The sequence below is a fragment of the Penicillium digitatum genome, chromosome 4 (assembly GCF_016767815.1).
Source record: "Penicillium digitatum chromosome 4, complete sequence".
Classification (NCBI taxonomy): Eukaryota; Fungi; Ascomycota; class Eurotiomycetes; order Eurotiales; family Aspergillaceae; genus Penicillium; species Penicillium digitatum.
This window is the reverse complement of record NC_089387.1, coordinates 3,081,184-3,105,085: the sequence shown is the minus strand read 5'-3', so window position 1 is coordinate 3,105,085 and position 23,902 is coordinate 3,081,184. Positions and strand designations below refer to the sequence as shown.

Genomic DNA, 23,902 nt, shown 5'->3' with positions numbered 1-23,902 from the left:
CTTTCAAGCCTATTAGAGTATTTTTTCCTTACAAATAAACACAGAACTCGCCAACCACGCGCTCCTACTACATTATAGGGAACTGCTTCTGACACACCCAACATGGCTTCCTCAAATGTCAACGTTCTGCTCTCGACCTTTCCAGGACTGTCGCTGCCGGCGACACTTTCGTTCACCTTGCCATCGACAGCGAGCACATCAGACCTGACGGTCAAAATCGCTTCATATCTCCCGCCATTCCTTTCTCTTCAGTCACTCGTCCTTACTACAACAAACAACAAACACCTCACGGCTAGCTCCGAATGTGTCGAATCATTCCTCCCGACCCGCGATGGCGTCTTTACCTCCACACTCCTTCCTCTTCGCCTGACTGCCCCCGTCTGTGGTGGAAAAGGTGGTTTCGGATCCCAGCTGCGTGCCGCCGGTGGCCGCATGTCCAGCAAGCGCAAACGCAATCAAGGTGACAACAATGGCTCTAGTCGTAATCTTGATGGCCGCCGGCTGCGCACCGTCAACGAAGCAAAGGCACTCGCGGAATATCTCGCTGTAAAGCCAGAAATGGACAAGAAAGAAAAAGAGGAACGCCAGCGCCGATGGCAATCCGTGGTGGAGATGGCCGAAAAACGCCAGGACGAATTGAAGAACGGCAACGGCAGACAGAAGCTGGATGGACAGTGGATGGAAGACAGAGAAGAAATGAGCGAAAAGACCCGTGAGGCAGTTTTACGGGCTGTGAAGGATGGAGAATGGACAGACAATCTTCGCGACGCTATCCTAGGCGGATCCAGCACTAGCGCCAGTGATGAGGGCAGTGAGGAGGATGCTTCATCCAGCGAGGATGAAGAGAGCGAGGGGAACGGAAAATCATCCAATCCCGGATCCTCTGTGCCTCAAAAGGCTACACCCAGGAAGTTTATAGGCTTCGATGAGGATGACGAGTTTATGAGTGACTCTGATGAGGAGATAAACGAATCTGGCAAGGGAAAGGGAAAGGCGCGTGTTTGATATTCTCTCATCATCAATTTTGGACCATGGTTCACGACGGCGTTCTTTTTCTACTACTTTCAGGGATTCTCTAGCGTATCTGTGTTTCAGCGCCTTCTGTGTCGATAATTTCAGACTCCGACAGGAGATTTCAAGAAAAAAGCGTTCCACTGCCATCAATTCCATCAATTTGGTCTAATTCCCATAATAATGTTCTTGTTCCCAGACTGCGCTGCATTGGCTATGCTTGTACGGCGGCCCGAACTTGCCCTATACGCTATCGATAGATAATAGATAACTGTTCTCGAAAAAAAAGCTCCGCAACTCCGCAATTTCAGAAGCCGTCATGTCGCTATGCTCTCGAGTCGCAATGTTCAGAAACCCGAGATTGAATCTGCTGCGTCTGCTCCCAAAGTCGATTCCTCGATCCCAAGCTCAACTGCTTTTTTCACAATCGTGCGCCGCGCCACAATCCAAAGTCCGTGAGAACGTCCGTAGGCAATGTCGATGCTTCTCAACAACTCGCTTTCAGCGAGAACAGCCCCCATATAAGCCTCAAGTCGACACCCTAGCCGATTCCCTTCCTGTGTGCTGTCCAGGATGTGGCGCATTCTCCCAGACAGTTGAAGCAAACGAGCCAGGATACTATGGTACATCACGAAAGCAGATTCGAAAGCTACTGGCCGTGAGAAAGGAAGCAATTGAACACATTAATCGACCAAATAACATGTTATCCACCGAGGTACATGACTTGAGCGCAGAGCAGAGCGATGCTATCGAGGAGGCGGTGCCACCCCAACCCATTCAAGGTGGGACGTCTAGACTACTGCTTGAACGCGCTGTTTGCTAACTGAACCCAAAGATGGAGCTTTTCCGGATGAAGCTGTCGATCCCGAGACCAATTTCCTTGGGTCCACGGGTCGAATCACCGAAGTCTGCGATCGTTGTCACGACTTGATACACCACAACAAGGCAGTATCTTCGCCTAAGCCGACTATTCTGTCCATACGACACTATCTGGAGGAATCACCGTACAAAAACAACCGTGTTTACCATATCATCGATGCCGCAGATTTCCCACTGTCTCTCGTTCCACGTATTCATTGGGCGTTAATGCTGCAGGAGCAACGCTCGCGGAACCGACGATCTACGAATGAGAAATACGAACGCGGGAGAAAGCTTCCATCACTCTCGTTTATCATCACGCGCTCAGACCTTTTGGCCGCAACAAAGGAGCAAGTAGACTCGAAGATGGCCTACATTCGCACAGAGCTCCGTGCAGCTTTGGGAAGATCAGGGAGGGAGGCCCGTTTGGGAAACGTGCACATGATTAGTGCGCACCGTGGCTGGTGGACGAAGGAAGTCAAGGAAGAGATCCGAGAGCATGGCGGCGGTATTTGGGTCGTTGGAAAGGCTAATGTCGGAAAGAGCAGCTTCATTGAAGCTTGTTTCCCTAAGGATTCCAGAAATGTGGAGAAAATCGAAGAGTGGGTTCAACGCCGCCGTGATGAAAAGGAGATTCCAAACCAGCGAGAGGCCACCCCTCTTGACCCCAATAGCCTTCTGCCCCCTGCCCCTCGTGAGGATCTATATCCTGTTCTCCCAGTGGTTTCTTCCCTTCCGGGCACTACAGTCTCGCCTATCCGTATTCCATTCGGCCGCGGAAAGGGCGAGGTCATTGATTTGCCCGGCCTAGAACGTGGTCTACTGGAAGACTTTGTTCAGGATGAACACAAGCGTGATTTGATCATGACGAAGCGAATCAAGCCGGAACGTTTAACCATTAAACCCGGCCAGTCTCTTCTGCTTGGTGGCGGTCTTGTTCGCATCACACCGGTGAATCCCCAAGATACCGTCATGTCCGCCAGTTTCCTACCTCTCGAGTCTCACATCACAAACACCCAGAAAGCCATTGAGACGCAGGCCGAGGAAACCCCATACCGGGGGACCGTTATTATGAAAGAAGGAACCGGCAGTGCCATGGCCTCCGCCGGTAAATTCGACTTGAAGTGGGATACCACCAACTCAAATCTTCCTACCTCGCTCGCTAAAGCTGTCAAGGACAGGGGAATTTCAGTTCCTTCATTGCCATACCGCGTGATGTCGGCAGATATTCTCATCGAGGGCTGCGGTTGGATCGAGCTCAGTATACAAATTCGCAGCAAGCGGGACACCGAAGACGAACCTTCCTATCCGCAGGTCGAGGTTTTCACTCCCAACGGGAAGCACATCGGGTCTCGGCGTCCGATTGAATGTTGGAATTTTATTGCAGAGAAGAAGAAAATCGACAAGCGCAAACGACCGCGCACGAGATATTGATTGTGATTTGGGTAATCTAGATATGTACATTAGGCTATTTAGCATAGCGGTTCGGCATTTCTCCTCTCTTTAATGTACAACACTCTTGTTTGCATAGCCTCCAATATCTCCCTGGTCGAGTTCAGGTGCACGTTGTACAATATATGTTATAGTGCTCACCCCCACGGTCCTCCGCTGGTGGGGGTTGGGATCAGTCTTTGACCCTTCATTTAATCTTCTTTCCCCCGACTTGATGTTGCCGCAATATCCAAGCTGAGTTTCACAATCTGTGGAAAATCCTGGTGAATTCGTGGTCGTTTCAAATAACGCCTGATTGCTTTTATACCTACATCGCCTTATGCATATACCAAGCTCCTACGGAATCGACTTTAGCAGCGTCGATGCAGTTTGACGTCTCTATCACTTTTTCCGCCATACAAATTCGAGAAATCTGCAACCTAGGATGGCATTTTAATTTGGGTTACATTCACAGTCAACGGAATCTAGGAGAAGCAAGTGCTTAGGATTGACACCGCTCTTTTAGATGCTTCTTCTTGTTTCTATCTCTTACTTCTCATTACAAATTTAAAGTCGGTAGTGAGGGGTAGATGAATCTACATGGAAGGGAAGCCATAAAGATGGCTTCATTTCCCAGATATGAAAAGATCTAGACAGTTTTCCCAATTTCTTTTGACAAGTTGTGAAACGTTTGAAAAGATTTCTTCAAATCTACATCTGGCATGCTGCTTAGTGGACTGTTCTATAGTGTTTCACTCAACAGTCTATCCCACGATGTTGTCTTCCCGAGGAAGTGAGAATGTTAGGGAATTGGCTAAGCCCTGGCGCTTTAGTCTTACCCAAAATTATGACCCAGAGGAGAATCCAACGGGTCTCATCTCATTTGGCATGGCGGAGAATGTATCTGTATCCCCCACAAGCAGGATTCCAAAAGCTAACTACCAACTAGAAACCAATGAGAGTTGAGATAGCTGAATATATTAACGAAAAGGTGCAGATTCCAACTTTCGTCTATATGCCAATATGGTGCTAGTGGGCCAAAAGAATTCACCCTAACAACCTCTCCCAGGTCGTCTTTACACAAGATTCTATCAGCTACCGCTCAAGTGCACCAACAACTGCAAAATTGCTATCCGCGGCAGCCGTTCATTTGAACAATATACTGAAACCACATGCCCCAATTGATCCCGAGCATGTATTCGTTGCAGACTCTCCGACCTCACTTGGCAGTATGCTGGGATATAGTCTCGCAGAACCTGAGGATGGTATCCTCGTCAGCAGACCTGTATACGGCCGCTTTGAGCTAGACTACGGTGTTGAGTCTGGCGTTCGAATGGTCTATGCCGACACAGCCGTGGAAGAGGCATTCTCTCCTGCTTCTGTGGAGAAGTATGAGCTAGCTTTGAAGGCTGCTAAGGACCGGGGCCAGAAGATCCGAGCTGTGCTGCTTGTCAACCCGCACAATCCGGTCGGTGAGTTGTAGATGTCGCGTGTTTCATTGAATTAAACCAACTACCTCCCTCCAGGTCGTTGTTACCCAGTCGAGACACTCACGGCTATCGCCCGGTTCTGCAGCAAGCATAATCTCCATCTCATCAGTGACGAGGTCTACGCCTCCTGTGTGTTTGATTCCGGTGACCCTGAGGCTGTGCCATTTACTTCAATCACCTCGCTAGCTTTTACGGGGTTGATAGATCCTAATCTGGTCCATGTGTTATATGGCTTTAGCAAGGTATGTAGGCGACATTTTCAATAGAGGCAACGAATTTGACGCACCATCATCATAGGACTTTGCTTCTGGGGGTCTTCACCTCGGCTTCTTGGTGACCCAGAACCCGCAGCTTCGTCAGGCCTGCAAAGCAATCTTGTGAGATCCTTATCTAGCATCATAAAACACCAGACCTCGTTGGTCGCACAGCTGACAACTCTATATAGGAGACTCCACGGTGCTTCACAAGCAGCGGTGACGATTGGCACTGCGATTCTAGAAGACCAAGCTTTTGTGTCGAACTTCAGGGCCAAAGCAAGAAAGAGGCTCGCTTCAGCCTACCGGCTTACAACATCGGTGCTTGACAAGGAGGGAATCGACTATGTCAAGGGCGGGTGAGTATACAAATCGGGCAAGACAAAATTCAAATTCTCCTCTAATCCGGTCATCAGAAACGCTGGCTTCTTCGTCTACATCGACTTGTCCCCTTATCTCCCCGCTGACAGCGCTCTTTCCCCGCGGAATCGGGAATTTGCCCTTGCACAGAGGCTTGTCGATGCTGGTGTTTTCTTGCATCCTGGTGAAGAGCATTCGATGGAGATTGGGTGGTTTCGATTGGTTTTCTCGCAGGAAGAAGACACATTGAAGGAAGGTCTTAACAGGTGAGTCCTTTGCTTATTACTGCGATGCATTGGTTCAGTCGGTTGACTTAGGGATTCCTTGTGGGATATTTACAGGTTGTTGAGTGTTTTAAGGTCGATTGCATGAGGTATTCTCCATGTCACTCTCAAGGCTTGAAGATTCGGTAGGAATATGGAATAAGAAGAACATGGCAATAACTAGCCGGTCAATTCCTTGATTTCAGTGTGTCCGTGACTGACGGTGAAAGTCCTGCCACAGCACCGGTGTCGACGTTCAAGGTTGATATCTTGAAAGTGTAGTGGTGTATCCTGCACAGGCTAAGTCCCCCAAATTACGAGGCATGTCATGATGGAATTATTCATTGAATTCGCATATAGAAAAGTGATAAATGTAAATTGCTATATGCCAGGTCTTTCATTTACTTTTCGCAGAAGTCATCAGGCATAATCTTTTGAAACTGGCAAACGAGACTGCATTTTTCAAAAAAAAAGGTCGTTTATTCGACGTTGACAAACTGGAAGGTAGGAGTTCCAGGCACGGCATTCTCGCCCGACAGACCCTCACGCTTCTCACCGGTGCCAACAACCTCACCAGTCTTGCCACCTTCATCAACAGCAATGATCTCAATCTCCTTGAAACCGGAGGTGCGCTTCAGACCACCCACCATCTCGGACAGAACGGCGAACTCATCGAAGGGAAGCTTACGATCAAAGACAGTGGCGGGGGACTCGCCAGCGTTGACCAGACGACGCTTCAGGTTCTGAACGAAAGGCATGGCCTTCTTCATCTCACCGAACTTGCCAACCTTTGCGTTGAGCTCCTTATCATTGAAGGAGAGGTTCAGCGAGTCGAAGGAATCGCGCACCAGGTCGATATACTTCTCCTGCCAGTTGGGGAACTTCTTGGCAACGAAGATGGTAAGCTTCTTGGGTTTACGGGGGTCGAAGGTAATGGCCTTGCCCTTGGACAGCTTCTTGGTGAAGTTGGCCTCGGAGCCCATGATGTTGCTTGCGGTACTACGGACGTAGTTCTGAGCGGCGGTCAGCTCAGGAGAGGGTTCTGGCACGACAGGGAACTGGGCGTAGTGGATGGACTCGGACTAAATGGGGTTAGATCAAGATCGAGCATGAAGTGGGAGAGAGAGGGGTGGGGGGATTAACCTTCTTGAGAACCTCGAGCCAGATGTGCTCGGCCCAGTGAGGAGTAATGGGTGCCAGCATCAGAGCCTGCAGCTCTATGTAGCGCAGAATGGTATCCCGGTGCATACCCACTCCAGCAGCGGTGGAAGCTTCACGGTAGCTGTCACGGGAGCTAGTGAAGTCATATAGGCCAGACTTGAGAGCGAGCTTGAAGTTGGTGCTAGATGAAGGATTAGTCATCAATGTCATTGGATTACTTGGAATGCAAAGCATTCAAATGTGAACTTACTCCTGGTAGTGCTTCTGGGTCTCGCGAACAAGGCTGTTAAGCTCGTTGTTGAAGAGCTTGTCAGCGAAGGCATCAGCAGGGCCAGTGCGCAGAGTCTCGTCCTTAGCAACCTCCTCGATCCACTCCTTCAAGGTGTGGAGACGCAGGATGTTACTGTTGGCAACAGACTCCTCGAAGTTGGCATCTTCAATGCTGTCACCGGCATCGGCAAATGCAATACGGGTAGCATCGGCGCCGAACTTGTCGACGGCATCCTTGAGAGTCAGGAAGTTGCCGGTACTCTTGCTCATCTTCTCGCCGTTGAGGAGCAAGTGGCCGTTAGCACGAACACCACGGGGCCAGTACTCCTTGGGGAAGAGAGCAATATGGATGTATAGGAAGAAGGTCAAGTGGTTCTGGATCAGGTCCTTGCCGGAGACACGAACATCAAGAGGGTACCAGTATTCGAATTCACGACGCATTTTCTGCAGAGATTCTTTGCTAATTCCACTCTTAGTGACAAGCTCGTCACTAATCTCCCGTCTTGTGAAGATGTAGTCCCAAACCTCGTCGGTCATCTGCTCCGCAGTCAAATCCAGGGGGCCAGTCGTTTTACCGTACCGGTCGCCGTGAAGGAGGTGAGCGATGGTGTAGTAGGCCATGTAGACGGTACTGTCACTCAGACTCTCAACCAGGAACTGCTTGTCCCATGGCAGCTGGGATCCGAGACCGTAGGTTCTGGCACATGCCCATCTGTTAAGCCACGATAGATTCTTCTCAAAACCGTTCTTGCATTCGGCGGAGTACGTGTTGAGGTTGTTCACAACGTGGTTCAAGGTCTCCTGCTGCCACTCGGCGTCGTTCTCGCCGTAGTTCAGGAACCACTGGCCCAGGTAGGCAACAACGCAATCGTCACCACTGCGGCTGACAACCTTGCCCATGGGGTCGGCGAAGGGGAAGGCCTCACCACTGTCATAGAGGTCCTTGCGGACCTTGTCCTTAGCATCACTGACAGCCTCGCCCTTGTATTTACCAACTAGCATGGTGCCCTTGTAGAAACCTTCCATGTAGGCCAGATCCTTGGCCTGAGCAAGCTGGGTGACGTCCTTGGGAGAATTGATCTTCAGCTCCTTGACCAGAGCAGGGGCGGTCAAGTTACCGTAAGTGGGAGTGTCAATGAGCGGGAAAATCTCCAGCTCAGCCCACTCCTTCTGAATACCATAGTACTCGGCCTTTTTCGCCAGATCCACCAAGGTGGCGTAGTCGTCGGGGCTGTCGGAGGGGACAGAGGTGACAACACCAGTACCCTTAGCTGCCGAAACACTCTCCATGGGCAGGATGCGGATACCTGCGGTGTGGAAAGAGAGAGGTGCGTTGACCAGTGTTCCAACGAAGGCAGAACCCTGTACCTCAAGAACCTGTGGGAGCTCGTCTTGAGTCTTAGGGAACTTATCGCCGAAGAAATGACCCTGGAAGGCCATGTTCCAGGCAGCACGCTTGGTGACGATAATGTATTCCTTCTCCTTCAGCTTAAATAGACCGTAGTTGATCTTTGGGCCGACGAAGCAGCTAGTCTGGCCATACATGGTCTCGGGGCGCAGGGTGGCTGGAACGAAGTATACTTTAGCGTCATCCTCAATCTTTCCTTTCACGAGCTCTGCCATTTTCGGCGACCACTCCTTAACCTGGAGCTTGATAGCAGAGTATTCCTGGGGACCAATGCCCTCGCCCTCGGTGCGGTCGTGGTCCATGCAAGGCTGACCGTCCTTGGGCGAGTAGACGGTGTAACGGTTGCCGTACATGATCTTGCCGAGTTCGTGCAGGCGGTTCATTTGCCAGCGGACGAAAGCATCATAGTAGGGGTTGGCATCGGTGGTGACGAACTGGCGGCGCCAATCGACGCGGGCACCCATGCTGTCAAGATCACGGATAGCAAGAGGAGGGAAGTGGTCGAGCCAGTGGGCAGCGTCGGCAAATTTGTGAATTTCCTCCAGGGGAACGCCAATTGCAAGCATAATCTGGAACTGGTACTTCATCTTCACGGTCTTGGCGGCGGCCTTGCTCTTCTTGCCGGAGAACTTCTCAGCTGCCTCGGTCTTAACTTCTTGTGTGGGAGCTGCGATTAGGTCTTCGGCAGCCTCTGCCTCCTCGTTGTATCCCTCAAAGCCCTGGCCGAACTTCTTCACCTCGTTGGCGAGCTTATCGGCACAGGCCTTGATAGGCATGCCAGTGCAATGAAAGCCCAGAGGGAAAAGTGCACGCTTGCCCTCCATGCGGGCAAATCCAGCCATGAACTCCACCTTACTAGCAGTGAAACTGTGTCCGGCGTGCAAAGTACCGTTCATGTAAGGGTAGGCCATAGTACCAAAGAACTTGGGGTACTTCTCACGGAGCTCGGCGGGGGTCATGACGCCCTGGGGTGCTTCCTCGAACGAGGGTGCATCGACTTCGAAAATCTTTTGGTCCTTCCATTGTGCCTGGTACTTCTTTTCGATTGCGACTAAGGTGTCTCGCTTTTCAGTCTGATAGGGGAAATATTAGTAAATTAAAATCGGCCATGGTGGGGGAGGGGCGTATCAACATTTTCCAGTTTAAGGGTGTTCTTTGAGCTGTTACTCGGATCGAGCTCAGCTGCAGATGCAACTGCGGCGGCCATTTTTCCTGATTGTCAGAATTGGCCTAGAATTCCCTTGAAGAGCGGAGGGGAACAAAAGAAGCGCGGGGCGAGATATAAAATCAGTTTGTTCAGTTTGTGAGTCAAGGTAATCTGAGCGTATTGTATTTTACGGGGGGGCTCCACACTCTGAATGTCCTTGGAATCTTGCAAATTTGCATGGATTGGTGGGCAAAGGAGATGATCGTTAAGGGGTTGGACTCAAAACATATATGCAAATTGAATCATTAGATGAGCTTCAGTTCTTAATGGTCTCTAGAATGAGGATCAACCAAACAATTACATGTGACCTGATCAATACCAGATGTAGATTGGTGGTCACACACGTGACTATCACGGAGCAACTTCTTCGCCGACAAGCGCATCTTCGATAAATTTCCCCAACAACAAACTCGCGATTTTGGCCATAAATTACCTGTTCTCGAGCAATAATCTTACCAATTAATCTCCTACTCTCGCTTTATCCATATACCCACACGTCTCGTCGTATAAGGGCCAGTCCCTGTGCGAAACAGCCCCTCATCATGGTCAACTTGTTCAAGCGGCTTCGCAAGCTGCAAACTGTATGTACAGCTTCTCTTAGCTCTTCTTCTGGGGGCTCTCTGAAATTAATGCAGAATTGATGGACTAATTCAAATTTTCTTCTCGCCAGAGAGTAAGCCGAAAGCCCGTTCCTTGAGATCTCCGACTCTACAACCTCCGAGTCTTAGCTCGCGTTGTCTCCTACAGTCTAGCCAAGATATGTCCAATCAACTGACTTGTTATTTCACTGCTCCAGATGCTCCAGACCAAAATTGGCACAGGTGCAGCCATCTTCCCCAACCTCACCTCCGCATCAAAAGAATTTCCAGCCGTCACCCGACTCCACCTCACATATGCACGCAAGATTGACCAGGGCCACGGAGGCGCGCGGCATTTCTGGCGTAACTGCCTTCCACGACTGAAATATCATAACCCGGGTGTGCCGATGACTGTGACACAAACCTCCGACCAGCAAGGGCCTGCAGCATTGACAATTTACTTTGCCGAACGTGTCGGCAGCGCTGCAACGGCTCTCGCAAACGAAAAGAAGGTCATCGATGAGCTTGCCCCGGCCCCTGAGGCCAACGAGAAATCGGCAGTCCTGGATATCAAGAACCGCACATACCAGCAGATTTGGGATCGTGTGCAGGCCATGACGGGCGCGAAGGTGGTCCCTGCTAATAGCGAGGATATTGCGCTGTCACAGAAGTTGGCGGATATCAAGAAGAGGTCTGGTCCGGACCGTCAGCGAGTGCAGGCTATCCGGCAGGCAAAGAAGGATCAGGAGCGCATGCTCGCTGAAGCCAGAGGCCAGGTGGATAAGCAAGTGTAAGATAGTTCCGTTTTGTTCAGTGTTGTCATTGGATTCGATTGATCCATCCAACTGATTTCTTTGTCCTGAGAAATCAGCTGTCTGTAGCATAGCATTTTTTTCCTCTTACGACTGTGTACTATTTCTTGGGAATTTTTTTTAATGCGCATGTTGCATCTCTTGTTGTTCGGATTTAGTGAATGCTCAAATAGATAGAGTCGCATAGGTATCAAAAAGCAATAGCAATAAAACGTAAATTCAACATCATTTGATTAGTCCAACACCAAAGTCTTTGTTCTAAACAAGGCCTTAAACACATCGGAGAAAGAGATTGCCTCAGGCAAAGCATTAAAGTGTCTGAACGATTGAAAGTAGAGGGCGCAGTTGCGAGAAGTGTTACATGACCTGGAGCATTGTTAGCAAGAAGAGTTGCTCGGAGAGCAAGTTGAAGACATACCTCAGCAATTGACTGCCGCTCAATAATTGATTTCTGTCTCTCGTTGCGCGAAACACGGTAGTAGTAGTCACTGAAATCACCACATTTCATGTGGCGCAGAAATTCTTCATCGTGCGTGATGACAATCAACTGGAAGTTGGCCTGCTGCTGACGAGTGCGGATAATGTCATGCAGCGACTCCGCCAGAGAGCGAATGTTATCTCGGTCCAGGTTCGTGGTGGGCTCATCAAGTGCAATGAGACCGCAGTTGACACCGAAACACTCCGCAAGGGCAAGACGAATGATGATACTAGCCAGAACCTTTTGGCCTGCACTGCATCGGCCTCGCATATCCATCTCGGCGCCTGACTTGACCATGCAGACACGGTAATTGTACGATCGATTGCCCTTGGCATTCTCGTTGTCGGACCGTATGAGAATTGTGTCGACGTCGGTTCCACGATAGGTCTTCTGCCAAAGTTCGCCAGCGATGGCGTTAATTTCTGCCATCTTTAGGCCGTGATATTGCATGATTGCCTTGTCAAGAGCGCCACCGTATCGAGCCAAGTCTTCGACGGCGGCTTTAGTGGTCTCGACCTTGATATGGCATTCCTTGTATTTCGAAGATGCATCCTTATAATCTGTGTTCCAGTCTGCCAGCAGCTGCATCAACTGGTCGTCCTTGGACTTCATTTCGCCCATCTTGCTCGCCTGTTTAGCAGCAAGGGAATTATGTTCACGAGTCCAGCGTTCTGACTCTTGCTTAAAGCGACCTCGGTCCACTTCGGCATTCTGGGCTTCTAATTGCTCAACTTCTTCAACAACTGTGTTGAGAGATCGAGTGGCTTGGCGATATGTCAAGTTGTCGGAATACTGCCGCTTTGTGTTTTCACTGTCCTTGAGTTGGGTCGAGATTTTGTTGATCTCCCTTGTGATCTCGCTTTGATCGGCTTCGAGTTTGCTAATTTCAGCTTCAATTTCTTGAAGCTCTTTCTTGCTTCGTTCAAGCTGGCCCGGGCCTCCCCGTTGATTGTATGAGTTTATGTCATCGTTGGCAAGGTCAAGTTGATGGATGTTATCAGATAACCGACCAATCTCGTGCTGCAGATCTCGCTCACGCTTGTCGGCTCGCTGGCTGATATCATCATAACGGGCTTGGGCTTGAAGCAATTCTGGCGTGAGACCTTCGATATCTCGATCTGCCTTCTCAATTGCGTCCCGCTGTTGAGTATTGAGCTTCTTGAATTCTTCCATTCGGACAGTCAGGTCCGCTTTCTTTTCCAGCTGGAATTTGACATTGTCTAGGTTACTCTTCATATCTCTGAACTCAAGCTCGAGCTTGTTGATCTCTGACCGCGTCATTTCTTTCTCATTTGTCACTTTCGCTAAAGTCTTTTTCAACTCCCGTGACTTTTCATTGTTGGAGGCGATTTCCTCTTGGATATCTTCCAGGGTACGAGCAGTTGAAGAGTCTTGCTGCTTTGTAGAAAGCTCTTGGATTTGCGATCTGATCGTCTTAATCTCGACATCGTAACGCGCAATAGTGCTCACTGTCTTAGCAAGACCTTCGACATCACGTTTGCTTTCTGTCATCTCGCTGACCTTTCCATCCTGGGTTTCTAACTTCTCCAGAAGCTGGTCACGCTGAGATTCACATTCTTGCTCTTCTTGTTCCAGCTCTGGAATGACAGTCTCCGACAAACGGACCCAAGTATCGTAGGATGCACTAGCGGCGCGAGCGGTTTCGAGATCTTCTTCGAGGCTCTTCAGGGTCTCGTCTTCGGCATCAAGGCCAGCCTTCTTGACTAGGGCATCCAGCTTCTTTGTGAAGGTCTGAAGTTCCGCCTCATTCTTGAACGATCTTTGACATGTTCGGCACAACTTTGTGCGCTTAGCAGCATCAAGACATTTGGTAAGATACTCTCCCATTCCGGCATATTGATCAGCGTCTTTGCGAGCGAGATCATATTGTGCCTGGCGTTCCTTCACAATTTCGGGGTACTCGGAAGGCTCTGCATCGACTGCGTTGTGGATTTCCTTCACGCATTCATCAAGTTCCTTTTGCTGTTGCTTGAGGTTCTTCTTGGCTGTCTTAAGCTTGAATTCTACGTGCTCCAACTCTCGACTCACGCCGTCGCGCTCTCGCTCTACATCGGCCACTTGCTTTGATTCAATATCGAGAGCTTGCTGGAAGCCTCGCTCCAGTGTTTCAGGCTTCCAGTCTGAGCCAATGGCCTTCTCAAGGCGATCGCTATAAGCTCCTTTCATCGTTTGTAGACTGCGTTCACGGTCCTTCGATTCTTTCTTGAGGTGATCTAAGCGAGCCAATTCTCCAGCTTTCTTGGTTGAATCAATGAGCTCGGAGTTCAATCGTGAGTTTTCATCCTCCAGGCGACGGATTTCCGCATTAGCATCCTGAATATCTTGATCCCAGGACGCAGTTTTGGCTCGATCTTTCGCGTGCTCAAGGTTTGACGTAATATCCTCAACCTTTGACTCAAGCGCAGCTTGGAAGCCTTCATCAACTTCGATTTCATTGAGCTTTTTTTGATAGGTTGTTGCCTCGTTTTCATTCGCGGCAATCTGTCGCTTCGCCGCGTTCTTGGTCTCTTGAAGTGCGGACTTCCTTTGCCCAATCTCATTAAGCGTTTCCTGGACCTCACGGAGCTCTCTCTGGGCTTCACGCTTCACGCGATCCAAGGACTGGTTCTGTTCTCTTAAAAGGCGTTTGATCTTTTGCATGAAGGTGTCAATTTCAGATTGATCTATCTTCTCGCCGAGGCCACGAATGTTGTTGGCGCGAGCAATCTCGTTGATCATGTTTTGGCGCCTTTGGGACTGGCGCTCGAAATTGGCCTTATCGTTCTCAAACTTTCCATTCTCGGCTTGTTTTAGGCCAAGGCGGTGCCTAGTCTGCTCGATCTGGTCCTTGATCTCCATATAGCTTTCCTTTTGTGACTCTTCTTGTTGCTGATATTGGACCTGCTTCGTTTCGAATTGCTCCAGGGTGGATTCAAGCCATTCGTCGGAGTCATCAAGCTCAATCAAATGTCTTTTAAGGTTGTCAATGGTAGTTTGGATGCTTTTGGCTTCGATGCGCTTGCCCTCGAGAGCCCCGAGGACCTGGGCGAAACTTTCTGATTGCGTCCAAGCCTTATCAGCAAGCTCCGCGACGCGTCGCATCTCTTGCGACATCCGCTGGGTCTCTTCGCGCAAGGCCTCGATTTCATCTTGAAGCTTGACAGATCGTTTTTCAGCACGGTCGGCTTTGTCTTTGTCTTCTTTCGCGTGTTGCTCCATGATCTTGTATTTGCCAAGCTCCTCATTCTGCTTCTTTCGCAGCGCTTTGATATTATCAATGGCTTTGGTGTACTTCAAAGCCTCAAAAATTTCGTCAAATCTCTTTTTCAGTACAGACGGTTCACTCATTGGCCACAGACTTTCGTCCTGGTGGCAGAAAATGACCGAATCCAGCACGGCCTTTGACACACCCAAATACTGCGGCATGATTTGGTCCAGCTCAGCCACTCGCGATGAAATAGCCGTGCGCTCGCCGTTCTTGACCATAAGCAGCTGGCCTTCTAGGGTCTTCTGCTGTCGAGTGGTTTTTTTGACCGTAAGTTGTAGGCTGCGCGTGGCAACCATTTTCGCTCCGGAAGTGGCCTTGAATGACAGCTTTACCTGAGCCAGTACCTCTTTCTCACCACATAGTTTCGGGTCATGAATAAAAGCACCACCTTTGCTATTCGGAGGGAGATCGCCTGTTGTGGCATATTTGAGACACTCAATGATGGTCTAGGCCTGCGTCAGTTCTCTGCCGTTCGCAAATCCTAGTCGCCCATTTCGCCATTTCCTACCGTCTTTCCCGAGCCATTATATCCGACAATCAACGTGAGGGGTGTGTGGAACTGGATGGTTTCGCTGCGAGTATTATCGAAGGAGCGGACTCTAGAACAAGCGCAATTTGATGAGCACAAGTTCAAGTACTCTCCGCAGTGGTTGCACGCGGATTAAAAGTTGGGAGAGACGTACCCCAGGATAGAGAGTTTATCAATTTTTGCTATATTATGTTAGATGCCCGTTGAAGCCGTTTTAATTTTTCTTGCCGAGGTATAGAACTGTTGCACTTACACCTAAAACCCAGTTAGCATCGTGACGCGAGACGGGGAATGATCATCACGTACATTTTGACCAACAGCTCTGGAGGGACGTTTGAGCCCGTTGTCCGTTATCCTTATCAAAATACAATCGAACACTGGCTGAACAGAGCAAGAGCTGAGAAATAAAAGTGCTCGGATCGCCGTTGAATGTGATCGATCACATAGTTCCGCGTCAAGGTGACACGAAATCACGTGAATTGCGCCAAAGTGCTAAGGCCCACAAGGATCGGCGGTGTTTCGTCAAGCAGCAATGGCCGGCTCTTATTTCCTCGGTTCTCTCTTTTCAAGATCCAGGCCCTCAGTAAGACGATGTATATATTCTGAGAGGCAAACTCTTCAACCCCTTCTTGACCGAATGTACCGAATGTACTGAATGTGCCGCCTCGACTTTGAAGAATGAGATCATCTATCCTCAACGCCCTACTATATCCGCTTTCTCGTGCCGCCATCATTTTCTTTTAGGAAAATCTCCTGGCTTTGTATAAGAGGCGTCAGATTCAGAAGCGCTTAAACACATAACTAGTGCCGTTACATATCCCTCGAGTTTTTTTCTCTGTACTGCACTCGATATGGCCCTGAGTCGTCCACAACTCTATGAGGGTATGTCTCCATCCACCTCCCAGATGCGATCGGGCCCCAATGAGGGGCGTTCAGTTTACGCAGTGGAGCAGCAGCAAGTTCATGGGTCCTACGGCGGGCACTACGGTGTGCAAGGTGGTCAACACGGGGGATACCAGGGCGTACAACACGATGCGGGCTGGACAGAGCGAGTTCTCGATGAAATGAAGGATATGCTACTTCTCCTAACCCCGGAGGGCCAAATCGCCTATGCCTCACCATCGTGCAAGTATATCACCGGCTGTGTTGCAAAGCAACTCGAGGGAAGTCTTCTGTCACAGTACATTCATGAGGACGACCAGCCAATATTCCAGAGAGACTTGGATGACTCGGTCGCCGCGAACCGGTCGTTCCGTACCTACTTGCGATTCCAAAAGACCAACAACACATATTCTCTCCTGGAGGCTTATGGCCACCCACATCTTGCAAATCAAGATGAGCGTCCGACAGGGAGAACTACACCCGCCAGTCGCTGCACCGGCTTTTTCCTCGTGTGCCGACCAGGTCCCAACAAGGTCTCGCAGCTTCTTGACTCCTTTTTGGAACACAAGATTGAGAATGCACGTCTGATCCAACAGATTGCCAAACTGAAGCAAGAAGAAGATGAAGAGGCGACCGCGACTCGGGTGGTCTATTCTAGGAGCGAGCAGGATATTCGCGCTCCCGTGACCGAGAACCAGGGCCAACAATCCTCTCGTTCAGGGGAAATATCTAGTGATCCTGACACTACGGACACCGTGGGGCCGAACTCGGATGAATCCGACACAGGGCAATCGACGGGATATTACCCAGAGCGGAATGTCGGCGAGGCTTACTCACACATCGATGGCATCGAAGTCATGACCGGTCTTAACTATGCAGAGGGCGAGAGATCGCAAGGCCTCAGTACAGGTGTCAGCCGTGGCCGTCTTATACATTGCGATATCGACATCACCACGGCTGCTGACCAAGAGCGCAATGCTCAGGAAGGTGATCGCCGTAAAAGGCTCAAGGCACAACATGTCTGTAGCGACTGCGGAACGGCAGACTCCCCGGAATGGAGAAAGGGGCCTAATGGGCCTAAGACCTTGTGCAATGCTTGTGGCTGTAAGTTATATCCTCCGCCTCTTGTAACCCCCGTAACCCCCGCTCAGCATGCTTGTGACTTATTACTCTCGGCACGGAACGAGCTAACCCAATTGCCTCTTTTTTAGTGCGCTGGTCTAAAAAGGAGAAGAAGCGCCAGGAATCGGCGTAATTTTTCAGTTCTCGGTTTATTTGCTTCTCTCTGACTGGTGACCTCCCAAGGTCTTCTCTCCATTGTCTTGCATGTTCACGTCAAGATACCCCTCAGTTGTTCGGGCGCTTTGCTAGTCAAACATGCGATCCATTTTGCTGGATTTTTTAACAAGTTTCAGACGACCCCCATGCTCGATATCGCATGGGTGATGATGTTATGTCCCGTGAAATCGATCTCTTTGGTTCAATACGTGTAGCTGGTCGTGTTCTAATTTAAAAACATTGTGTACCCAGCATTATGGTGAAAAAAAATTTCCCTTAGTGACTCAACTCGATTATGAGGAAATAGATGTTTTTCGACAGAGTCTGAACGAATCAAATGTCCAACTCTCAAGATGATGACGGTGTACACTAACGAATTGTGGACGTTCGGCCAATGAAAGGCAAGTCCACCGAGGAAGGTCAGAGGAATGGTACTAACCCATCTGTACGCCATCCATATCCTGGCAAATAGTGAAGGTGATGTGTGGGCAACAACAAGTGGTATCACAAAAGCAATTTCTCACGAACAACAATTCAACCCCGAGCCCATTCAGGCATCAGCAGTCTTCTTTGGTGGCGGCGGCGGGAAGTGCACCGGCGACCCCGTCGAACTCTCTGGGCTGACTTCATTCGATTGCGGCGGCGGGGATTGAGCCTGCACGCGAGATTTGTCCCGCAGTGGGAGATCCGAGGCTGTGCTGCTATTGCCAAGTCGGTTGAAGGCCAGCGTACGGGGTGCGAAGGGTGAGATATTTCCCCCAAACGCCATGGGTGGAACCCCGGGGATGCGGGGAACCATGCCTGGTCCTCGAGGCATTGAGCCAGGAGGCATGGGAATCATACTGGGAGACTTGATGATCTCTTCTTCGAATTCCTTCTCGATGCGACGCTCTTCTCTCTGCTCCAGTATCGCTTCTCGTTCTTCGGGGGTGATGAAGCAGGAGTGGATGTTGAGGCCAAGGTGAACTACATAGTAGATGCTGAGGATACTGTTAGCGAACTTCTTCCTCGCAGAATGAGGGCAAGTAAAGGAATGATAGAAGGGGATGGTCAAACTAACATCATGATGATGGTCACAGCAAACAGCGCTTTGGCTTGCATGCAGTATCTAACATTGGACTTTTTCGCGGCAACATTGCAACTCTTCGCAATGTACCACGGGGCTCCTGGCTGGGGATGTTTAGGGTCTGACATGTCAGACCCAGCCTGGTACACCGCTGCCACGATATAGAGAATGATCAAGGACCCGTGGATGACGACCGCAATAGGAGGATAAAATAGGCACATCCAGTGGATAGGCATTTTTGTGATGAGGAAGAAAGTGCTCAATACACCAAGAACAAGGTTGTAGTTAGTGATACTATTCTCGGGGTCAGCGGTCAGCTCTTGAATTTTGAGGATGGCGAGGAACATACAAGGCAGACCAAACCATGGGGGCCTTGAATGGTCTATAGTTCGATGCTGCATACAGTACCTCGTTTGGAGCACTGTTAAATCCATTGTCGGCCCCATCTTGCCATAACAATGTCCGATATAGGTTGTGAGAAGCGATACCCGTCAATGTCAGCATTACAATGGTGATCGGAAATTCCCCGGCCATCAACCAAAGGACGAGCTTGTGGTGTCTGTGCTTCCTTGGAAACATGAACTGCATTTTGGCCGTGATTTTGGAAGACTCAAAACAAAAATCGACTCTGATATTTTCCAAGCTGTCCGTTCAGCGGAAGCGCTATGGAGGAGTTTAAGCTTCGTACAATGTGGCTTAACCAGACCGGCTGGCTAAGACAGAGAGTCTGTCGCACGTAAAGGGCCAAACGTTTCAGCGTGGTAGAGAAGGTCAAAAAAAATAGAACAACACATGGCTGGGCGACCGAAGCGTTAGATATGAGCTCGAGACCAACGAGCGGCCGAAGGCACAAACAATCGCATGCAGGAGGGGGCACGAATCAGCATGGGAAGACCGGGCGGAGGGATTGACGTGTGTTTGGGAGGTGCATCTGGCCAATGCTTGATGATGGCCAAGCGCCAGCGCAAGTAGCAACCCGAGGTCATCACACCAATGAGATGACGGGGATCGAGGGAAGACCGCCGGTCGTCACACGCTAGACGGTGTGACAGGATGACTGATCTGCATGGAGCCCTCGTCACATTATTCCCCTCAACAGGATCAGCAAAATCTTAGCATTCCGAGGGAGCTTGCAGCTTTTAGTGCGAAGCGCCTGGCGTAACGCTGAAGTGGGGGGTGATGTGAGTCGCATCTGTGACTCTGCAGTGGACTGTACATATATACCCATGTCAGTCCCGTAGTCAGGAACATGAGAACAAAGAGGAGAGTCTCTCATTCGTGACAGCCATAGCTATAGCCATTATTCAATCCAAGGTCATCGAGCTCGACTCCGTAAGTTGTCGAGCGATGGCTTGATGAAATGTTGTTGAGAGGAAGTCATGTGGTCGGCAGGGAATCCCAAACCACAACTGACCAAATCTCATTATCAAAGGCTCAGTCCATCTTCTACATTGGGAATCCATCTACTAAATCCTTCTAATCACATGCCAGTAGTGTGATAAGTATCTTGATATATGTCTTGATGAGGTCGTTCCAGTTGCGTCCGCTTGCTCTTCGCTCAACCATTCCACTCCGCGTCAGCCGGCCTAGTCAACTTGGATTTCGCTCAATTTCAAGAAATACAGGCCAAATGACTTCCCAGAGAGATAGCCCAATACCCCATGAGCTGCGCACAGCTGCAGAGCCCCGGCAAAATAGACTACATCCAGTGCGACTATCGCACATTGAGCAGGTCAACCACTCTGTTCGGCTACTACAATTCGCTCTGCCCCAAGAGAATTATGTATGAAAACTTATCCTTCCTTTTTGAATCTGCTGTCTCTTTGTGTTTGTCTCTATCTCCCATATATTCGACTCATATAAAGCAAGCTGCCACACCTGGGGGCTGGTTGTCCTTTGTTGTACCCGCGCCATTGGATATACATGCCCCGCACGGCCAATGGTTGTAATCACAGCTGGGCATCTTCTCCCACACGTCTTTTCAATACAGATATGACTGACGCCATTTCCAGGATAACAATCAACAGTCATTCAGCTTCCTCCCTGGCCAATGGCTTGATGTTCATATCCCCTCCATCTCCCAAGCGGGGGGCTTCACTATTACCTCCACCCCGGCAGATGCGAAAGTGTTGCCCCCACCTGAGGCTTCTATTGATTCATTAGCTGGCGAGGCATTAGAGCCCTCTTCAGAATCTCAAGGACGCCCACCATATGTGGAACTAGCTGTACAAGAATCTCCAAGCAACCCCTCCGCGGCATGGCTATGGAGACCAAAAGACGAGATACTAGGGAAGGAGGTTAGCATCCGAGTTGGTGGAAGCTTCATCTGGCCACCTACTGGAGTCAGTATCAACGATGTTAAGAATGTGGTCTTCGTTGCGGGTGGTGTTGGCGTTAAGTAAGTGATGCTCCTCAAATATCGTGTCCGTTATCTCCGGGGTCTACAAACGTACTTTAAAACGCCAAGATCTCACTTGTTTCAATCCACCACGATGGAATCCTAACATAGTCCTAGTCCTCTGATATCCATACTATCCCACCTAAACAACAACGAACCTCACACCCCCAACCCAACAACCATCCGCATCTTGTACTCCAGCCGCCTACCGCAAGACCGGGAAACAGCCTCAGCAAACACAACATTAGACCAGATTCTGTTTCTCCCGCGTCTGCGCCAGATATTCAGGTCTCAAGAGAGTTCGCATCGGCTCCGGATCTCGCTGGACCTTTTCCTCACGGACTTGGCCTCATCGCCTGATCTGCTCTCATCTGGGTCTCCTTCGGATATTAAAATTCATGCAAGGAGGATAAACGATCGTGATTTGCGATCTGCGGCTGTGGGTATAGATGGTGGGTTGGATTCTCAGGGCACAGTATGCTATGTATGTGGGCCGCCTGGTATGACCGATTTCATTGTGAAGAAGTTGGTTTTGATCCTAGGTAATGGCGGGGAGCAGCGAGTTTTCTTTGAGAAATGGTGGTAAGGATGGGGTCAGATGGGTAACGGTGTAAGATCTTCACAGGGGATTAAATGTAGTGTTTGCTTGTCGATAAATGAATTGTCAACATTACTGGCCAGGTCTACAAGAATTGGAGTAGAATAAGACTGGGAGAAATGGCTTGAATATTTCAGAAAAAGATAAGACTCCCCCGCAGACGCCGACCTAATGCAGGCAAGGGGCAGAACGATATTTGTACAGGAATATAAGGGAAAGGCCTCTGGCAAGAACGGAAACGACAGTATGTGAGAGCAGGGGCAGTACGAACACGCTGACATCTCCATACATGATATGGAAGAGGAAGAGGAAGGAAAAGGGGAAAAGAGAGAGAGAAGCCAGAGTTCGTTAGAACGCTTCGTCTGGGCCGTTGACGGCACCGCCATCCACGATCAACATTTCGTCGACTTTGGATTCAGTTTGACCCCATTCTAGACGCTTGTATGTAGTTACACGGCCGGGGCCTCTATCAAAGTCGAAGAAACGCACTCGTCGGACAAAGTCATCGTAGCCACCGTAACCGCCCAGTCCGACACCACCGCCATAGCACATCCACAGAGAGGGTTTCAAATTTTCGCCTTGATCGAGCATGCAATAGTCATTGACATGATCACTAGAGAACTGTTAGTCTTCAGACACAAAGAGACCTTTGAAAGCATGTGACTTACTGCCCACAACTAACAAACAAGACGCCCTCTTCTTCAAGGGCATTTTTGAAGCCAGAGTTGAACCCTGGTGCAGTGGGAGGTTCCATCCATGCCCCCTTAAAGTACTTTCCTGACGTGCGATATTCTGGGAGCGGGATATGAATGAATGCTACGTTCATGTGGATATGGTTATATTCCTGGTGTTTCCTTCTCAGGCTTTGGGCGGTATTCTTGAACCACCGAGTTTGGCTCGGCTTGATCCAATCGTAGCCGCGGAATTGACGCTCATCAGGGGAGTAGGAATGTGTGTCAAGGAAATAGAGGGTGAGGGCAGAGTGTGTGCTTTTGCCCCAATCGAGGACTTCGACCACGTAGTTTCCGACCCCGTCAATGTCTTCGGGGCCGGCGGCGGAAAGAGAGTAAGGGAGGTCTTCATATAACGACATAAGTTGTTCCCGGTTGAGGTCACCCTCGTCGTCGTGGTTTCCAAAGATAGCTGCGTAAGGAATCTTGCGATCGACCAAAAGCTTTACAGACTTGTAGAGAGCACTTTGTGCATCGGGAGCGGTCTCTCCGTTGATCTGGTCACCAGAGAAGACCACCATGTCCGGCTTCTCTTCGTCAAGAAGTCGTTCAACGAACTCCAAAGTCCGAGGATCGGCTTCACACTTCTGGCCAGCCACCGTTTCCACAGGAACAGGGTCACGACAGTGGCCAAGACCAGTGCTCATGTGAAGATCCGCCAACTGCATTACCTTAAATTTCCCATTCTCGTTGATTCTGGGAACGGGTTTCTTTGGTTTGGCCTGCGGATGCCCTCTTCGAATACTAAGGCGAGTCTCCAACTGTTCCGTCCAACTATCCAAAAGAATTGGGGTATCTTTAACTTCCCAATTGGGACGAGGATCGACAGCATCCGCTCCATAAAGGACATCGAGGTAGGTCACAGCGTTTTCGGAGTCGCTGGCATGACGGGAGGACGAGCGCTTGAGCCAGATGCCTCCCGGTCGGGGCTCCCACGCTTCGAGTTCTGTCTTTCCAACAAGTTCCGAAGGGGGAGTGATGCGACTGATTTTCAAGTCGATGACCACCTTATCATCAGGACCCAATTCCTCCTCCTTTTTCCGCCTGAATTGGACGTAGGCACTCGAGGTCCAGCTCGAGCGCAGGTAGAGGTCCTTGTCGACGCGGTACCAGGTTTCTGGGTCTAGCTTACAGCTCGAGAATGGATTAATGGAAGAACATGTTGTGACGGTCACGTCTGTGATCACGTAGCCGGAATAATGCGACGGAAGGTGGCCATGAATTGAAGAGGGAAGGACACTGAATCGATTATCAAGAATGACGACGAGGAGGAGAATGAAAGTAGTGAATAAACCGAGCTGTACACTCGCTCGGACCTACACAAATTTGGTGTTAGCAAAGAGCTTCACAGGGGGTAGAACAAGGTCATACTAGCCGGCGAGCCATGATGAGATAGATATCACCCTGGCAAGGACTTGAAGAAAAGCGAGACGCCCTGTCGCATGATGCCCGCGAATTGCAAGTGTATAGCACAAAGGAGAGGACCAGGTTCGGTCAACTCTAAGATATAATGAACAAGTATAATCTGGAGGGTTGAAGTTCCCAGTTCACCCCCAACGCTTGGACCCTGA

The 23,902-nt window shown here is 49.8% G+C and overlaps 10 protein-coding genes across 10 annotated transcripts; 6 read left to right on the top strand and 4 right to left on the bottom strand.

The window, feature by feature from the left end:
* Nucleotides 1-102: 102 nt before the first annotated feature.
* On the top strand, nt 103-1,005 carry Pdw03_1051 (Sde2 N-terminal domain; the record flags this gene model as incomplete). Its single annotated transcript, XM_014679298.1, has 1 exon — nt 103-1,005. One exon carries the CDS (start codon nt 103-105, stop codon nt 1,003-1,005), a length of 903 nt encoding a protein of 300 aa, XP_014534784.1.
* Nucleotides 1,006-1,338: 333 nt separating this feature from the next.
* On the top strand, nt 1,339-3,303 carry Pdw03_1050 (Genetic interactor of prohibitins; the record flags this gene model as incomplete). The annotated part of the gene is made up of 3 exons (XM_014679297.2): nt 1,339-1,440; nt 1,517-1,793; nt 1,847-3,303. The coding sequence occupies 3 exons, from the start codon at nt 1,339-1,341 to the stop codon at nt 3,301-3,303; spliced, it is 1,836 nt and encodes a 611-aa protein (XP_014534783.2).
* A 771-nt stretch (nt 3,304-4,074) lies between these two features.
* Pdw03_1049 (Pyridoxal phosphate-dependent transferase, major region, subdomain 2) lies at nt 4,075-5,776 on the top strand (the record flags this gene model as incomplete). The annotated part of the gene is made up of 8 exons (XM_066099787.1): nt 4,075-4,200; nt 4,250-4,291; nt 4,370-4,772; nt 4,827-5,032; nt 5,088-5,167; nt 5,236-5,403; nt 5,461-5,670; nt 5,746-5,776. The coding sequence occupies 8 exons, from the start codon at nt 4,075-4,077 to the stop codon at nt 5,774-5,776; spliced, it is 1,266 nt and encodes a 421-aa protein (XP_065957514.1).
* A 370-nt stretch (nt 5,777-6,146) lies between these two features.
* On the bottom strand, nt 6,147-9,713 carry Pdw03_1048 (Leucyl-tRNA synthetase; the record flags this gene model as incomplete). The annotated part of the gene is made up of 4 exons (XM_014679294.1): nt 6,147-6,749; nt 6,811-7,009; nt 7,079-9,579; nt 9,639-9,713. The coding sequence occupies 4 exons, from the start codon at nt 9,711-9,713 to the stop codon at nt 6,147-6,149; spliced, it is 3,378 nt and encodes a 1,125-aa protein (XP_014534780.1).
* Nucleotides 9,714-10,509: 796 nt separating this feature from the next.
* On the top strand, nt 10,510-11,085 carry Pdw03_1047 (mitochondrial 54S ribosomal protein mL61; the record flags this gene model as incomplete). The annotated part of the gene is made up of 1 exon (XM_014679293.1): nt 10,510-11,085. The coding sequence occupies one exon, from the start codon at nt 10,510-10,512 to the stop codon at nt 11,083-11,085; it is 576 nt and encodes a 191-aa protein (XP_014534779.1).
* Nucleotides 11,086-11,460: 375 nt separating this feature from the next.
* Nucleotides 11,461-15,686, bottom strand: Pdw03_1046 (Recombination/repair protein Rad50; the record flags this gene model as incomplete). The annotated part of the gene is made up of 5 exons (XM_014679292.2): nt 11,461-11,469; nt 11,522-15,295; nt 15,358-15,448; nt 15,533-15,560; nt 15,665-15,686. 5 exons carry the CDS (start codon nt 15,684-15,686, stop codon nt 11,461-11,463), a joined length of 3,924 nt encoding a protein of 1,307 aa, XP_014534778.2.
* A 543-nt stretch (nt 15,687-16,229) lies between these two features.
* Nucleotides 16,230-17,515, top strand: Pdw03_1045 (GATA transcription factor LreB; the record flags this gene model as incomplete). The annotated part of the gene is made up of 3 exons (XM_014679291.2): nt 16,230-16,260; nt 16,315-17,364; nt 17,472-17,515. The coding sequence occupies 3 exons, from the start codon at nt 16,230-16,232 to the stop codon at nt 17,513-17,515; spliced, it is 1,125 nt and encodes a 374-aa protein (XP_014534777.2).
* A 573-nt stretch (nt 17,516-18,088) lies between these two features.
* Nucleotides 18,089-19,192, bottom strand: Pdw03_1044 (DNA repair protein rad50; the record flags this gene model as incomplete). The annotated part of the gene is made up of 3 exons (XM_014679290.2): nt 18,089-18,518; nt 18,599-18,898; nt 18,954-19,192. The coding sequence occupies 3 exons, from the start codon at nt 19,190-19,192 to the stop codon at nt 18,089-18,091; spliced, it is 969 nt and encodes a 322-aa protein (XP_014534776.2).
* A 1,042-nt stretch (nt 19,193-20,234) lies between these two features.
* Nucleotides 20,235-21,588, top strand: Pdw03_1043 (Riboflavin synthase-like beta-barrel; the record flags this gene model as incomplete). Its single annotated transcript, XM_014679288.2, has 3 exons — nt 20,235-20,387; nt 20,617-21,002; nt 21,120-21,588. 3 exons carry the CDS (start codon nt 20,235-20,237, stop codon nt 21,586-21,588), a joined length of 1,008 nt encoding a protein of 335 aa, XP_014534774.2.
* Nucleotides 21,589-21,948: 360 nt separating this feature from the next.
* Pdw03_1042 (Phosphoesterase, putative) lies at nt 21,949-23,717 on the bottom strand (the record flags this gene model as incomplete). Its single annotated transcript, XM_014679287.1, has 3 exons — nt 21,949-22,213; nt 22,269-23,647; nt 23,703-23,717. 3 exons carry the CDS (start codon nt 23,715-23,717, stop codon nt 21,949-21,951), a joined length of 1,659 nt encoding a protein of 552 aa, XP_014534773.1.
* Nucleotides 23,718-23,902: the final 185 nt, after the last annotated feature.